We start from the raw sequence: 16,036 nt of genomic DNA, 5'->3' as shown, positions 1-16,036 counted from the left end.
AGGCCTTAACCAAATAGCGGTACTGTGGATTGATATCTACCCGGAAGTACAGTTCTCGTGTTTCGATTGTACCTGTTGCAGGGTCTAGGATTGCTTATAAATTATGGGTTAGTCTCTCCAATTAACCAAAGACGAAGAAGAAAGGTTTTTAATTTAGCTATTTATAAATTATTTTCAGCGATCATCGAAGTGTATTTGCACCAAGTGACTCGGAAAAGGAAAAGGAAGGACTAAATGATAATCGGAGGGATCAGTCCCTAGACTCATTGAGGCCAAATTCGCTATTTGTGTCTACAGGTCAGGATTCAGAAAGTGGTGGATCGACTTGTCCTTCCCCAAGACTGTTAAGAAAAAAGGTAAGAATTTAATAGCACTTTTTGACGGCCTTAACTGATTTTTATTTCCTCTTTTCCATATTGGTAAGGATATAGGACATTTAATGTTTTCGGCTTGTAAGATTGGTCCTATAAACCGTATTCTAGGTAAGCCCGCCAACAAAAGAAAATAATTTCCTGCTTTAAGGTATCTAAGGAATTATTTGCCATATATCTTAATACAACATATTTAAAGACGTTATGTGTAGTTCAAATATATCACTCTTCAATGTTTGTCAATTTTTTGAAAAGTTATTGTGTTATAAACCACAGTATGAATATATGTTTTCTGAAAATTACATGCAATTCCAGACTTACTTTGTCTACGGCCCAGACTCGCTTCTGATGCCTTGGGCAGCTGTTACTTGGTTACTTTCAGTTGAACTTTTAACTCGTACATTATGTTCAAGGAAATGTAAGTTATTAAAAACTTTATTATATGGAATATATCCGCAAAAGATTGTAACAAGTACGTAAATTGCATACTTTGTGGCAATGGGCTAATAATAAAAAAAAAAAAAAAAAATGAGAAGTGGTGAATTGTATTACTAATATATGGTTACTGAACATAAAGTAGCCAAATTTGAGATTTCGAAGGGGAGTTCTCCTCAAGCTTGATAGATTTGTTGGAAATGGAATAAATGATGTTGGGTTGCTTCATTACTTCAAAACGGTTTTTGAAGTAATCGTAACTAAAATTAGTCTTGGAAAAAATATAGTCTTTTTGCGTAGTATACCGAGTGCCCTCTTCTTCAGTCCAGTATTACCTCTCTAAACCCCATGATTTTTTGTGTCAACTTCATTTTCAAAATAAAGATGTCATCCTTTAGGGAGATTTCAGTATTGACCTTCTAAAAGCTTTGAATGAATCTCCTGTCGATTTATTGTCTTCTAGTTTTGGTACTTATCTGCTCCCTACTTGCCTGATACCTATGAGAATTTCACCTAGTTTCGCTTCTCTTATTGATTATATTTTTGCATAAATTTTGCTGTTTTAAGTGACATATCGGATCGTACTATGCAGACACTAGATTTGGCTTTTACTTATAGAATACCACAGGTAAGTAAGGAGCGTTAGGTACGGTTAATAAATAAAATAACATTAAGTCATCTGAATGGAAGCCTTGGTCTGTTGGATTGGCAGGATGTTATATCCATAGATGATACAGATATGGCAACTGCTACTTTTATAAGAAAATTACATAAAAAAACTAATTTTTTAACTGAAAGTAAGGAGCGACACTAAAACTTAAAACGAACAGAAATTACTCCGTATATGAAATGGGTTGTCCCCTCCGCAATCCCTCGCTTTTTACGCTAAAGCTTTTAATTGTTTTAAAAAGCAGAATTGTGGCAAAGAGTCAAAATTTAGCGTAAAAAGCGAGGGATTTTGGGGTAGTTTGGGGGGGGGGGGCTAATTCTGAAAAATGTGGAAAAAATTAGGTATTTTTAACTTACGAACTGGTGATCGGATCTAAATGGAATTTGATATTTTAAAGGATATTGTGTCTCAAAGCTCTTATTTTAAGTTCCGACCGAATCTGATGACATTGGGGGGAGTTTGGGGTGGGGGAACCTAAAATCATGGAAAACGCTTAGATTAGAGGGATCGAGATGAAACTTGGTGGGAAAAATAAGCAGAAGTCTTAGATACGTGATTTACATAGTTGGAACGGATCCGCTCTATTGGAGGGGGGGGGGGGTAATTCTATAAAATTAGAAAAAAAATTACGTATTTTTAACTTACGAATAAGTGATCGGATCTTCATGAAACTTCATATTTAGAAGGACCTCGTGACTCAGATATCTTATTTTAGATCTCAACCGGATCCAGCGTAATTGGGGGGGGGGCAGTTGAGGGGAACCGGAAATCTTAGAACATACTTAAAGCGGTTAGATCAGGACAAAACTGGATGGGAAGAATAAAAACCTGTCTAAGAGACGTGACTGACATAACCAGATCCGGATCTGCTCTCTTTGGTGGAGTTGGGGGGGGGGGGGTAATTTTGAAAATTGAGGTATTTGTAATTTACGAAAGGGTGTCCAGATCTTAATGAAATTTGATATTTAGAAGGATCTTGCGCTTTAAAGCTCTAATTTCAAATTCTGACCAGATCCTGTGACATTAGAGGGGGGGGGGTTGGAGGGGTAAACCAGAATTCTTGGAAAACATGAAAATTGGGGTATTTTTATCTTACGAATAGGTGTTTGGATCTTAATGAAATTATATTTAGAAGGGATTCATGTCTCAGAGCTCTTATTTCAAATCCCAACCAGATCTTGTGACATCGGGGGGAATTGGAGGGGAAAGCTTGGAAAACACTTGGATTGGAGGAATCAGGACGAAGCTTGGTGGATAGAATAAGCAAATGTCCTTTATATGTGATTGGTGGAAACGTACTGGATTCACTCTTTTTGGGGGAATTGGGGAGAGGGGTTCAGTAATTTGGTGAGTTTGGTGCTTCTGGATGTGCTAGGACAATGACAATTGGTAGGCGTTTCAGGGAACTGCACAAGTTGACTTTGAATTCATCGAAAACTAATTTCATAATTTACGGCAGAAAGTCAAGTGTTGCCCTTGCACTGTCCAAGTTACTTTTTTAAAATATCCGTTATCAATATCTCGGGTGGAAACGATAAAGTACCTTAGACTTGTGACTGACAAAAGTTTATCTTTTCAAAGACATACTTAAAAACTGCGCTCGAAGATTTAAAGGTATGTTAGTTGAATGCGAGGGTTGAAACATTATTTTGCCCTACTCTGCTTTACGAAGCATTTATTTTGCTCTGATTCAGTCTAATATTAGTTATTGTTCTCTTGTATACTTAACTACATTTAAAAGCCATATTAAACCAATACAGATTTTACAAAATAAGTCCTTAGAATCCCGAAACTTTTTATTGTACTTCCAAATAAGTATTCTACAGTATCTTTGTATGCTTATCTAGATAAACTTCCAGTTTGTAAATAATTTGGTTTTGGAGCAATTCTTTTCATATTTAATTGTGACATTGAGGAATTACCACCATATTGCCTCAATTAAAGTTTGTTCTCCCAATCACAAGATTAACATACTTATAACAATCGCCAGAAATAGAGCATCTAAATTGACAAATATCAAACAGCTCGTGGTAACGAACTGTAGTAAGGAGCGACCCGGCTCAATATTAACCAAAACTCTAAAAAATTGAATTTTGATATCAATAGCTACATCAAAAGAATCGTATTTTAATGCTGATTTTAAATATATAAATTCCATCAAGTTTAGTCTTACCCATCAAAAGGTACGAGCCTGAGAAAATTTGCCTTATTTAGGAAAATAGGGGGAAACACCCCCTCAAAAAACCCCCTCCCTCGCTCTTTACGCTAAAGTTTGACTCTTTGCCACAATTCTACTTTTTAAAACAATTAAAACCTTTAGCGTAAAGAGCGAGAGATTGCGGAGGGGACAACCCATTTCGTATACGGAGCAATTTCTGTTCGTTTTAAGTTTTAATGTCGCTCCTTACTTTCAGCTAAAATATTTAGTTTTTTTTTATTTTATAGTACTCAGAGATCAAAATTGGCTTTTTTTTGTGTCCATAACTCAGTGCTGGGATGCTCACAAGGATCTTAATGATACATTTAATTCTATCCAATTAATAAAAAGGAATATTTAATCTCATTCAGGCAAAAATTATCTTTAATTTAGCTTATATTTAATAAGATAAAGTTATTTGTGTGTCTTGTTGCTCTGGTTGAATGGGGCCCTTCGGCTATCTTCTAGTATTAATTTATATTTAATAATATTGAAATGAAGCTGCTACTTTTATATTATTGTTAAAAAAAAAAAAAAAAAAAAAAAAAAAAAAAAAAAAAAAAAAAAAAAAAAAAAAAGGAGACAGAAGGAGAAAAGGAAGACTGTTTTCCTAAATTAGTGATTAATATAGACCAGCAATTGAATGAGGCCTTAACCCTACTCATCCATACAATCACATAGATCAAACAGCATAGCCATACACAATCAACCATAAAGAATAATCCATGGACAGGCAGTCGTGTCGCCAATAAGTATAAGTCGTCATTTACCAAACAATAGAAACAATAAAGACAAATAATTCAGAGGCAACAACCCAACACAAGGGCTCATCAGGAGAATACACTTGTCTATAGGGTTTCGCCACATTAAATTGTAATTAATAAAATTATTGAACTCGAACTTGAACTTGAAAACTCACGCCTGCATTAAATGGTTTGGATGCATTTTCGGTAATTGGTGTTAATTGAGCATAGCTATTTGGAAATGATAAAGGGTAAAAATGAGATTTTTCCATGAGCTTTTTCTAGCGTGAAGACGTATAGGGGATATTAAAAAACGCCAGGTATCCCCTACAAAGAGATTTATTTGGAATATCTTGAGAAACTTGAAGAAATAGTTTTGACTTTAGAAAAAAAACATATTCTAGCATTGCTTTCTTATCTTCCAGCTAGCATTCCAACTACATTTTTTATTCTTTTGTTTTCTGTTGCAGTGAGAAATCAGTCTGTTTCAATTTACCATTTCATATATAAACTTTATGTAACTGTCTCGGTAATGGCTGATGCTGAGGAATTAAAATGCCCTAGGCTAGTTTCTTTTATTACATAGGTTAGGTCACGTTTATAAAATTTTTCTGTCGAGGACATTTTTCTACTGTCGAACAGACTTCGATTTCCGTGAATCTAAAACCAAGTGAAAATAATTCAGCTTTCGCTTGTATTGCTAAGTTGTAGGCTTACTTGTTTAAAAAACGCCTCCATTGAAGTTTCTTTGAAAATATTTCCTGACAATCTGAAATTTACCTTACTGATACAGAAGTAAACTCCCAAAGCTCGGACCTTGTTATAACTGCAGTACAATCTACGGTTGACTGGACTGTAGCCAAGTCAAATATAGTCAGCTACCATAGTTCAGGGTTAGAAAGCACTCATTGTTACCAAAGTTGTGGGAAACAGTATGTGTTATATTGGCTTTTGTGGCATGTTTGGAGGACATACTAAGATTGATAATTTTTCTAGTAATGTTCTGACAAAATTTATTTCAAAAACCGCAATATCGCAGCAAAATCAAGAGAGGTAACTTCCCAAATTTCGGATCAGTGGGTATAAACGTTTATAACTTTTAAACCAAAGTCTTTGGATACCACCCAAATGTCAACAGAAGGAAATTCTTCTATATTTCTTCATAAAATAAGATATTTTGAACTGGGATCCTTAATCTACTGAGGAGAGTATCAACGCCACAGAAATACGAAAGCCGACAAGAACAGTGTCGGGAATAAAGGTCGTGTTTAACGTTTTCATACTCCTATTATTGTCGAAGGAATGGCGCCCCTCGAAGAAACCATAGCCTAGTAAACACCACAGCATTCGCACGAGATTCTGATTAATGAACAATCCTTCTGGCCTTGGTCTGTTTTTGACGGGCGTTTTCGGGCTAAAAAACATCTTCCTAGCTAATTTATATACTATGGGTTGCCTTCCTTAGTAATATAATATTTGTAGGCATGAATATACATTGAGTCGGAGGTAATAGCCTTGGGACTGTCTGTGCAGGATTTTGACTCTTGTTGATAGAAGAGCATCACCAAGTGCTGAAAACCATCTTGTGACCAATATGGGCTTGATTGCACAAAGCCTCCATTTATACTGGAGGTCCCAGGGACTTCTTGCTGTCCAGTACTAAGCCGGCTTAAGTGCTTCGGTGTAGACTTGAGAAGATACGTTGATCCCCGTCTTGCTCTAGTATCCAGGATCATTGCTTTTCCTGAGGCCAAAATAATTTCGATGATTTAAAGAACATGATAATTGGAACTTGGAATGTTACGACGTTAAACAATGACTGTCGTATCGACATTTTGACTGACGAATTCAGACAATTTAAACTGGACTTAGGAGTTTCAGAAATTCATATCTTAGGGGTAGGTAGCATGAAATTAGGTGACATAGAATTTGTTTACTCAGGCAGAAAGGATGGGGTATATAAGCAGGGAGTAGGGCTCATGATGGATAAGGAAGCTGCTAAGTTTGTTTAGGCGGGGAAGGTATTAATAATATAATACTAATTGCTTACTTTATGACTAAAAAGCTCAGAGTATCAATTTAGTAGCATATGCCCTTGTTGAACCGACTGACGGAGATACTAGTGACTCAGATGAATTTTACTTACAGTTACAGGAGCAAATAGACAGGTTCCCAGGTAGAAATATGGTGTTTTTACTAGGAGATTTTAATGCCTAGAATGGTAGAAATAGGGATAGATGGTATCCTAGCCTAGTTCAATTTGGTGTAGGAAAAGAAAACAGAAGACTGGCAGGATTAATACAAGATACTAGATATATAGGAGTGCTGTTATGGATGTTAAAAGTACAGACTTTTGCAATTTTGTAGGTATAACAATCTAGTTATAACCAATACGGTGTTTGGTCACAAGATGGCTCATAAGTTGACATGGTATTCACGTGATGGTAAATAGCAAACCTTATTGATTATGTTATAGTAAACAGAAGACTGGCAGGATTAATACAAGATACTAGACATATAGGAGTGCTGTTATGGATGTTAAAAGTTAAGATGACGATCTAGTAGGGTCTAGGTTTAATTTTAAGCTGAAATTTTGGAAGGGTAACTACCTCCCGGGAAGTTATGATGTTGGTAGATTGCAGGAGGAGAATTTTATAGAAACTTTCTAGGAACAGTTGAATCCTAAACTTGACAGTTGAAGATTTGACAATGTGGAAGATGGTTGGAATGGTTTTAGAAAGACAATTTATGAAGTTGCTGATGGTGTCTTAGGGAAGAAAGTTAAGACAGCAGCTAGGAATATTAGTGAAAAAGCTTTATGTTCAATAGACAGGAGAAGGGGTTTGTACAAGAATTATCTGAGTGATAGATCATATGAAAACAAAGGATTGTAAAGAAAGTGGAGAAAGCATTAAAATCTGAACTAAGGAGGCGTGAAGTGGAGGCCATGGATAAAATTGCCGAGGATCTGGAAGATACCGCTAGACGGCATAATAGTAGAATATTGTACTGGCACGTTAATAAATTGAGAAGGAGTAGTCAATTTGGACTTGTCTCAGTTAAAGATAGGAGCGGGGCCACAATAAGTGATAAGGAAAGAGGTAAAAATAGATAGGTGGAAAATTTTGAGGATTTTCTAAACCAAAATAAAAATGAAGGAAAAGATATAGAGAAAATGGAAAAGTGTGATACCTTGGATGTGAAGAAAGATTTGTTTCGTGAGGAAGAATTAGCAACATGACTAAAAGGATTTAAAAAAAATAATAAGGTTCCAGGTGCTGATAGTGTGGTAAATGAGTTTCTTAAATATGGTGGCTCTGAGGTTAGAGATAAGTTACTTAAGATTATAAATATGCTTTTTGAAAAATGGGAAGTAGCTAACGATTTTAGGAAAACCTTAATTAAACCACTGTATAAGAAAGGTGATAAGAGTGGGAGTCGTAATTATCGAGGTATTAGTCTGGTCTCTCAAGGTAGCAAATTACTTAGTAATATGGTTTTCCCAAAAGAAGGACTGGCAGGGCAATGTGCACCAGGAGGGCCAACGTGTGGTTGAACCCGCATTTCTAAGCGAGGCTACAAAGTTTAAATTTACAGATAGAACTTCTATGGCTAAAGTGACAATTACTTACTTACTTAAGACGAGGCACAGGCTAATCAGCCCAACTCGGCACCAGGAGGTATTTGGACCAGGTTCTGCCAAAGTGCTCTGTCCTCTATTATGCGGACGAATGAGTTGAAGCCACGAGTTGTTCCACATGTAGCCATATTTTCGGAACCCACCTAGAGGTTTGACGTCCTTCTTCACGACCTCCTGCTATGAACTGATCTGGCCTCCTTGTTTTTCTCCCAGGAGTATCCGTTGATTCTGGAATCAACTCGATCAAAGTGATGAAGACTTGAGAGCCTAATTAGAGTAAAGCCAAGAAAAATATATCGTGATGATACGTCGAATAAGATATTTTATTTGAAAATTTTTAAAATAATTATGGTTTTGGAAGATAATGTTTGGTGTTTACAATTATTGTAGTTGCTTCAATTAAACCTTGCTAACTTAACTTGTTTCAGATATCCCGACCTCGCATGTTGACTTCATTATGTCTTATATCCCATCATCCGTTCTTTTCTTTGTTTCGTGAGTGCGTAATAACTTTAAGAAAGCTGGTGGAGACATGCAATGACGAAATATCACAGATTCGTAGAAATGGATGCAATAAGACTAGGAAAAAATGCTACTTAAGGTAAGTGGAGCTCGTTATTTCGTTTAACTTCTTTGCTACATTTAGGTCCCTGTGGACACTAGTTTTGTTGGACTCCTTTTTCTAATGAGTTGCCAACAATTAGGTCGTGTTTTTGAAAATTCAAAAATTCCAGGGTTGCCTAACCTAATTTCATACTTACTGATGAGAAATCTTTCTGATTTGTCTCTAAATATCCATCTAGAATCCAACACTTGTATGTTAACTAATACTAAAAGAGATTTCCTTTAGTCAGTAAACGAGATTTCCTTTAGTCAATATAAAAAGTTGTGAAATATGCATTGGAATTCTGTCAGAACGTTGGCGCAGGCTGTAAGATCCTTATAACAGTTAAATAAAAAACAAGTTTTTTAACGAATTTGAAAGTAAGGAGTGACATTAAAACTTAAAATGAACAGAAAATATTCCGTATATGAAATGGACTGTCCCCTTCTCGAGGCCCCGCTATTTACACACAAGTTTGACTCTTTCTCACAACTCTACTTTTTAAAACAACAAAAACTTTAGTGTAAAGAGCGGGGCGTTGAGGAAGAGGCAGCCCCTTTCATATACAGAATAATCTTTGTTTGTTTTAAGTTTTAATGTCACTCCTTACGTTCAGTTAAAAAAAATTGTTTTTTTATCATTTAATTTCTGAACATTTTTGAATTGATATAGGTTTTGATTTTGGCTCGCCGTATATGAATAGTTATAATGAAATAATTTTACATATTTTGCATATTAATTTTGTATAAGAATTTTGCGAGATAATTTTGCATATAAATTTTAATTTTCTTAGCTGAATGGCTTTTCCGAATTTTAGATCAGGCTAGTTTGAGAAAGAAGAAACGGCGGAGGGAGCCTTGTTACCCTCCAATTTTGTTGCCTACTTAAAAAAGCCACTAGAACTTTTAATTTTATTTACGAACGTTTTTATTACTAATAAATATACGTTACTTATAAATTAACTTACGTAACTTCTGTATTCGCATATTTCTATTACGTGTATAAGGGGTTTCGCTCCCTCGTCAATACTTGACTCTTTACACTAAAGTTCGAGTTTTTTTTCCAATTCTCTAAGAATTAAATAAAAAAAATTCAATGAAAATAAGGACATTAGAACTTAAAACGAACAGAAATTGCTCCATATATGAAAGCGGCTGTTTACTCCTCAAAACTCCGCTCTTTACGCTAAAGTTTGACTCTTTCTCTCAACTCTCCTTTTTAAACAATAAAAAACTTTAGCGTAAAGAGCGGGGCGTTGAGGAGGGAACAGCCCCTTTCATATACGGAGTAATTTCTGTTAGTTTTAAGTTTTAATGTCGCTCCTTACTTTCAGTTAAAAAACTTTTTTTATTTAATTTCTGAACGTTTTTGAATTAATGCATGTTTTGATTTTGGCTCTCTGCACATGAATAATTAAGACCAAATTAGCATGTTGTTTTTTTTTGGCTATATGGCTTTCTCATAGTTTTGATCGGAAGATTTTGAGAAAAAAAGGAGCGGGGGAGTAGGCCTAGTTACCCTCCAATTTTTTGGTTACTTTAAAAGGCAACTAGAACTTTTAATTTTTTACGAACGTTTTTATTAGTAAAAATACGCATAACTTACGAATTAATTTACGTAACGAACTTCTATATTAGTATATTTTTATTACGTATATGAAGGGGTTGGTACCTTGTCAATACCTCCCTGTTTGCACTAAAGCTTAGATTGTGTCCCAACTCCTTAGGAATGACCCCTGAATCACAAAGGCTGTAGAATGAATAGTTGAAATCGATAGAATATTTACCGTTGAGAGCGAGGTATTAGAAGGAGGTGAACCCCTCATATGCGTAATAATTTCTGTTCGTTTTAAGCTTTAATGCTGCTTCTTACTTTCAGTTGAAAAAAACTTTCATGTTTATTTTTCATTGTTTTTTTTTTAATTGCAAAAAAAAATCCTGCGCGCCCTTCACAGAAATTCTCTTTTCCCATGACAAATTCCTTCCTTTCAGCCCCTCACCCCAACAGAAAAATCCCTTGAAAGCGTCTGTATACTTCCCAATAACCATAACTATATGTAAACACTGGTCAAAGTTTGTAACTTGCAGCCCCTCCCACGGGGACTGTAGGGTAGTAAGTCGTCCCCAAAGACATAGTTATTATGTTTTTTGACTATGCTGAATAAAATGGCTATCTCAGAATTTTGATCCTTTGATTCTGGGGAAAAAATGAGCGTGGAAGGGGGCCTAGGTGCCCTCCAATTTTTTGGTAAATTAAAAAGGACACTCGAATTTTTAATTTCCGTTAGAATTAGCCCCCTCGAGACATTCTAGGACCTCTGGGTTGATACGATCACTCCTGGAAAAAAAAAAAATAAACACGCATCTGTGATCTGTCTTCTGGCAAAAAATAGAAAATTCCACATTTTTGTAGATAGGAGCTTGAAACTTCTGTAGAATGGTTCTCTGATGCGCTGAAACTGATGGTGTAATTTCCGTTAAGATTCTATGACTTTTAGAGGATGTTTTCCCCTATTTTCTAAAATAAGGCAAATTTTCTCAGGGTTGGAACTTTTGATGGATAAGACTAAACTTGATGAAACCTATATATTTCAAATCAGCATTAAAATGCGATTCCTTTGATAGAACTATTGAGATCAAAATTCCGTTTTTTAGAGTTTTGGTTGCTGTGGAGCCAGGTTGTTCCCTCTTACAGTTCGTTATCACGAACCTTTTGATGACCCCTGAATCACAAAGGCCGTTTAATTCCAATAGATATCTTTTTTGGAATTAATAAAATACTTTAGTGTAAATAGCGGGGTATTGAGGAGGGGATTAACCCCCTCATACACGTAATAATTTCTGCTCGCTTTATCTTTTACTGTTGCTCCTTACATGCAGTTGAAAAAAACTTTTTTTACGTTTTGAATTAATGCAGGTTTTGATTGTGGCTCACCGTATATGAATAATAAAAAATTTGCTTGTTAATTTTACTTTTTTTGGATAAATAGCTTTTTCATCGTTTTGGTCGGACAATTTTGAGAAAAAAGGGGCGTGGAAGAGGACCTAGCTGCCCTCCAATTCCTTGGCTACTTAAAAAGGCCACTAGGACTTTAATTTTATGTACGAACGTTTTTATTAGTGATAAATAAACGTAACTTACAAATTAACCTACGTAACAAACTTTTTATTTTTTTACGAACGTTTTAATTAGTAATAAATATACGTAACTAACGAATCACATTACGTGACGAACTTCTATATTTGTATATTTTTATTACGTACATGAGGGGGAATTTCCATAAAGGGGGGACAGGATTTTCTAGCATTATTAAATAAAAAAACAATGAGAAAATAAATAAAAAAAAGTTTTTTTTTCAGCTGGAATTAAGGAGCAGTATTAAAATATAAAACGAACAGAAATTATTACTTATTTAAGGGGGTACTTCCCCTCCACATTACCTCGCTCTTTGTGCCAAAGCATTTATATTGGTATCAAGAATCTGTTTTTTTAGAGTCTTGGTTACTATTGAGCCGGGTCGCTCCTTACTACAGTTTGTTACCACGAACTATTTAATATATTTTTAGATATTATAATTATAAAAGCATATCTAATTTATACTATCTATTTTAGTTAGAGTTCCCTCCAGATGTTTGTTTAGTCCATACATGGGAACTGTTCTTTAGTTCTTTCTCATTTTCCTTGAATTTTGAGCCTTAGTCGCTAAGTATAATAAGATGCTGGCTAATCATAAGATATGAGGTACCTAGGCCCCCTCCCATGCTCATTCTCCCCCCAAAGTCATCGGAACAAAATTTTTAGATAGATATTTTGTTCAGCATAGTCGAAAAACCTACTGATTATGTTTTTTAGGACGACTTGATCCCACACAGTTCCTTGGTTAGGCGCTGCAAGTTACAAACTTTTACCATTGTTTGCATAGAGCATAATGGCTATTCTGAAGTGCACAGACGTTTTCAGGGGGAATTTTTCGCGTTTAGGGGGGGGGGAGGGGGCTACGTTGGAGGATATTTCAATGGAGTAATTCATCATGAGGGAAGAGAGTTTCCATGAAAGGGGTGCAGGATTTTCTAGCATTATTAAAAAAAAGCTGTTATGAAAAAAAAATAATTATTAAAAAAACAAGGAGAAAAAAAAAAAAAAAAAATCAGCTGGAAGTAAGGAGCAGCATTAAAACATAAAACGAACAGAAATTATTACGTATATAAGGGGGTCCGTCTTCTCTATATTACCTCGCTCTTTATGAAAAAGTATTTTTAGTAATTTCAACTATTTATTCTACGGCCTTTGTGATTCAGGGGTCATTCTCAATGAATTGAGATAAAATTCAAACTTTAGTGTAAAGAGCCAGGCATTGACGAGGGGGCAAAGCCCCTCATATACGTACTAAAGATATACAAATATAGATGTTCATTACGTAAGTTAATTCGTAAGTTACGTATATTTATTACTAATAAAAACTTTCGTAAAAAAAATAAAAAGTTCTAGTTGCCTTTTTAAGTAACCAAAAGTTGGAAGGCAACTAGGCCTCCTCTCCCACCTTTTTTTTTTTTTTTTTTTTATCAAAATCGTCCGATCAAAACTATGAGAATGCCATTTAGCCAAAGAAAATTAATGTGTAAATTTCGTTTTAATTATTCATGTGCGTTGAGCCAAAATCAAAACATACATTAATTTAAAAACATTCATAAATTAAATAAGAAAAAAGGTTTTTTTTAACTGCAAGTAAGGAGCGACATTAAAACTTAAAAGTAACAGAAACTATTCCGTATATGAGGGAGGTTGTCCCCTCATTAACGCCTCGCTCTTTACGGTAAAGTTTTTTATTGTTTTAAATAGTAGAGTTGTGAGAAAGAATCAAACTTTAGCTTAAAGAGCAACGCGTTGAGAAGAGGACAACCCCTTTCATATACGGAATAATTTCTGTACGTTTTAAGTTTTAATGTTGCTCCTCGCTTGCAGTTAAAAAAAACTTATTTTTTTCAGTTTAATCCCTATTAGAAGTTATAATAATATGCGGTGTTCTTACTAAATTATTTCAATCATCCATTATTAAGGGCTCAAGAGTTTTTTTTTTACTCAATCAATTTTAGAAGACTGTGGCTGCTGTATTTCACACAATCTCTAATCATTGAACCTGGCTCCCAAGTATCACATTATTAATATTACAAGCAATAATCACGCAGGAAGTTTTCAGTGAAAATTTTATGTTATAAGTTTGAAGAACCTCTAGAATATTTTTTTTTTCAATCAATACCAGGGGAATGTTGCTGACGTAAATTTCATTTACTTCCAGCAATGAATCTCAGTCCCTAAGTTTAATTAAGTGTATATAATAAGGTCCTTGTTGTATTGGTCCTACACTAACTTTAAACTAAGATTGATCATAAAGTAGAATGAGTCCAAGAGTTTCAGCAATTATAAGATCGCTGTAGTCGGATATTTTCATTATTCGAACATAGTAGACCGAAGGCCCTAATTCTTATAATCTCCTCATAGTGCGGATGTTATTAGAAATATTTATATACGGACTTCTCAACTAAAATTTTTCTGTTGCTAATTAGATTGAGTTCAAGAGTTTTTATTTCCATCAATATTGGAGGACAGTTTCTAAATCTCTCACACAATCATCGAGTATTGAACTTGTGTCCCTAATTCTCTTAAGATCCTTGAAATGGAATCAAGAGATAGAATAAGGTTTTGAGTTTCTTTCAGTCAGAAGAGAAGTACTGTGACAAAGGTCTTTCACATTACTTTCGAGCATTGAACTTTTGTCTCCAATTCTCATTATTAGAGGTAATAATCATATATAAAGTATTTTGCTAGAATTTTTTCATTAAATTTCAATAAGTTCAAAATTTTTGTTTCGATCGGTTCAAGAGGACTGCGGCTGAGGTGTTTCAGAATTTCTCTGAGCATTGAGCATGAGGCCCTTATTCACATTAAGTGCTTATAATTAGGTTAGTTTTCAACTAAACTTTTCCAATATAAAACCGGATAAGCTGAATGCTTTTTTTTCTATCATTGAGAGAGGTCTGTGGCAACTTAGGTATAGATTCTTCAAGTTTTCTCCGAAGGATTATACTCCTCGATTTTCTTTAAGATACTATTATTAGAGCCGACATTATTATTGTTTGCGGTTGTAATAACATATTCAACTAAAGTTTTCCTATTAGAAGTTTGAAAGAGTTCAAGAGAATTTATCACTCAATACAACAAGGTTGCCGCAAGCATCTTTTTCATTTTGTCCAAATATTGAAGTGATCCCAAAAAATTACAAACTTTCGTTCCATTCAATGACTTCCTTGTTCCCTGAAAGCCATAAGACTGTTCTTAATCAATATATCTCCTTGCAGCACCTAATCAGTCTCATAGATAGAGTGTTTTAAGCATTAAATATCGACTTTATATAAGACTTTAGACTGCACTAAATATAAACTAAATAGAAGACTTTTTTTTCAAACAGTTCGTGGCAACGAACTGTAGTAAGGAGCGACCCGACTCAATAGTAACCAAAACTCTAAAAAACGGAATTTTGATACCAATAGTTACATTAAAAGAATCGCATTTTAATGCTGATTTTAAATATACAAGTTTTATCAAGTTTATTCTTACTCATCAAAAGTTACGAGCCGGAGAAAATCTGCCCTATTTTAGAAAATAGGGTGAAATACCCCCTAAAATGAAAATCACACCATCAGATTCAGCGTATCAGAGAACCCTATTGTACAAGTTCCAAGATCCTATCTACAAAAATGTGGTATTTTGTATTTTTTGCCAGAAGACAAATCACGGACGCGTGTTTATTTGATTGTTTTTTTTTTTTCTTTTTCCCAGGGGTGATCGTATCGACCCAGTGGTCCTAGAATTTTGCGAAAGGGTTCATTCGGACGGAAATGAAAAGTTCTAGTGCCCTTTTAAGTGACCAAAAAAATCGGAGGGCACCTAGGCCCCCCCACGTTCATTTTTTTCCCAAAGTAGTCGGATCAACATTCTGAGATAGCCATTTTTTCAGCATAGTTGAAAAACCTTATAACTATGTCTTTGGGGACGACTTACTCCCCCACAGTCCCCGTGGGAGGGGCCGCAAGTTGCAAATTTCGACCAGTGTTTGCATATATTAATGGTTATTGGGAAATGTAGAGACGTTTTCAGGGGGATTTTTTGGTTGGGATGGGGGGAAGTTGAGAAGAGGGGGATATGTGGGGGAAATTTTCCATGGAGGAATTTGTCATGGGGGGAAGAAGATTTCCAAAAAGGGGGCGCAGCATTTTCTAGCATTATTTAAAAAAACAATGAGAAAATAAATATGAAAAAGTTTTTTTCAACTGGAAGTATGGAGTAGCATTAAAACTTAAAACGAACAGAAAATATTA

At 35.0% G+C, this 16,036-nt stretch overlaps 1 protein-coding gene across 4 annotated transcripts in view; it reads left to right on the top strand.

The window, feature by feature from the left end:
• Positions 1-16,036, top strand: part of LOC136038136 (MAP kinase-activating death domain protein-like) — a 219,319-nt gene that overhangs the window by 16,357 nt on the left and 186,926 nt on the right. For all 4 annotated transcript variants that reach the window (XM_065721193.1, XM_065721174.1, XM_065721183.1 and 1 more), the window contains exons 4-5: positions 179-356; positions 8,485-8,657. In XM_065721193.1, coding sequence (XP_065577265.1) covers positions 179-356; positions 8,485-8,657 — 351 coding nt within the window. The remainder of the gene's footprint in view (positions 1-178; positions 357-8,484; positions 8,658-16,036) is intronic.

This window comes from Artemia franciscana, chromosome 2, assembly GCF_032884065.1.
Source record: "Artemia franciscana chromosome 2, ASM3288406v1, whole genome shotgun sequence".
Taxonomy (NCBI): domain Eukaryota; kingdom Metazoa; phylum Arthropoda; class Branchiopoda; order Anostraca; family Artemiidae; genus Artemia; species Artemia franciscana.
The sequence above is the reverse complement of the archived record's forward strand: the minus strand, read 5'-3'. Positions and strand labels throughout refer to the sequence as shown.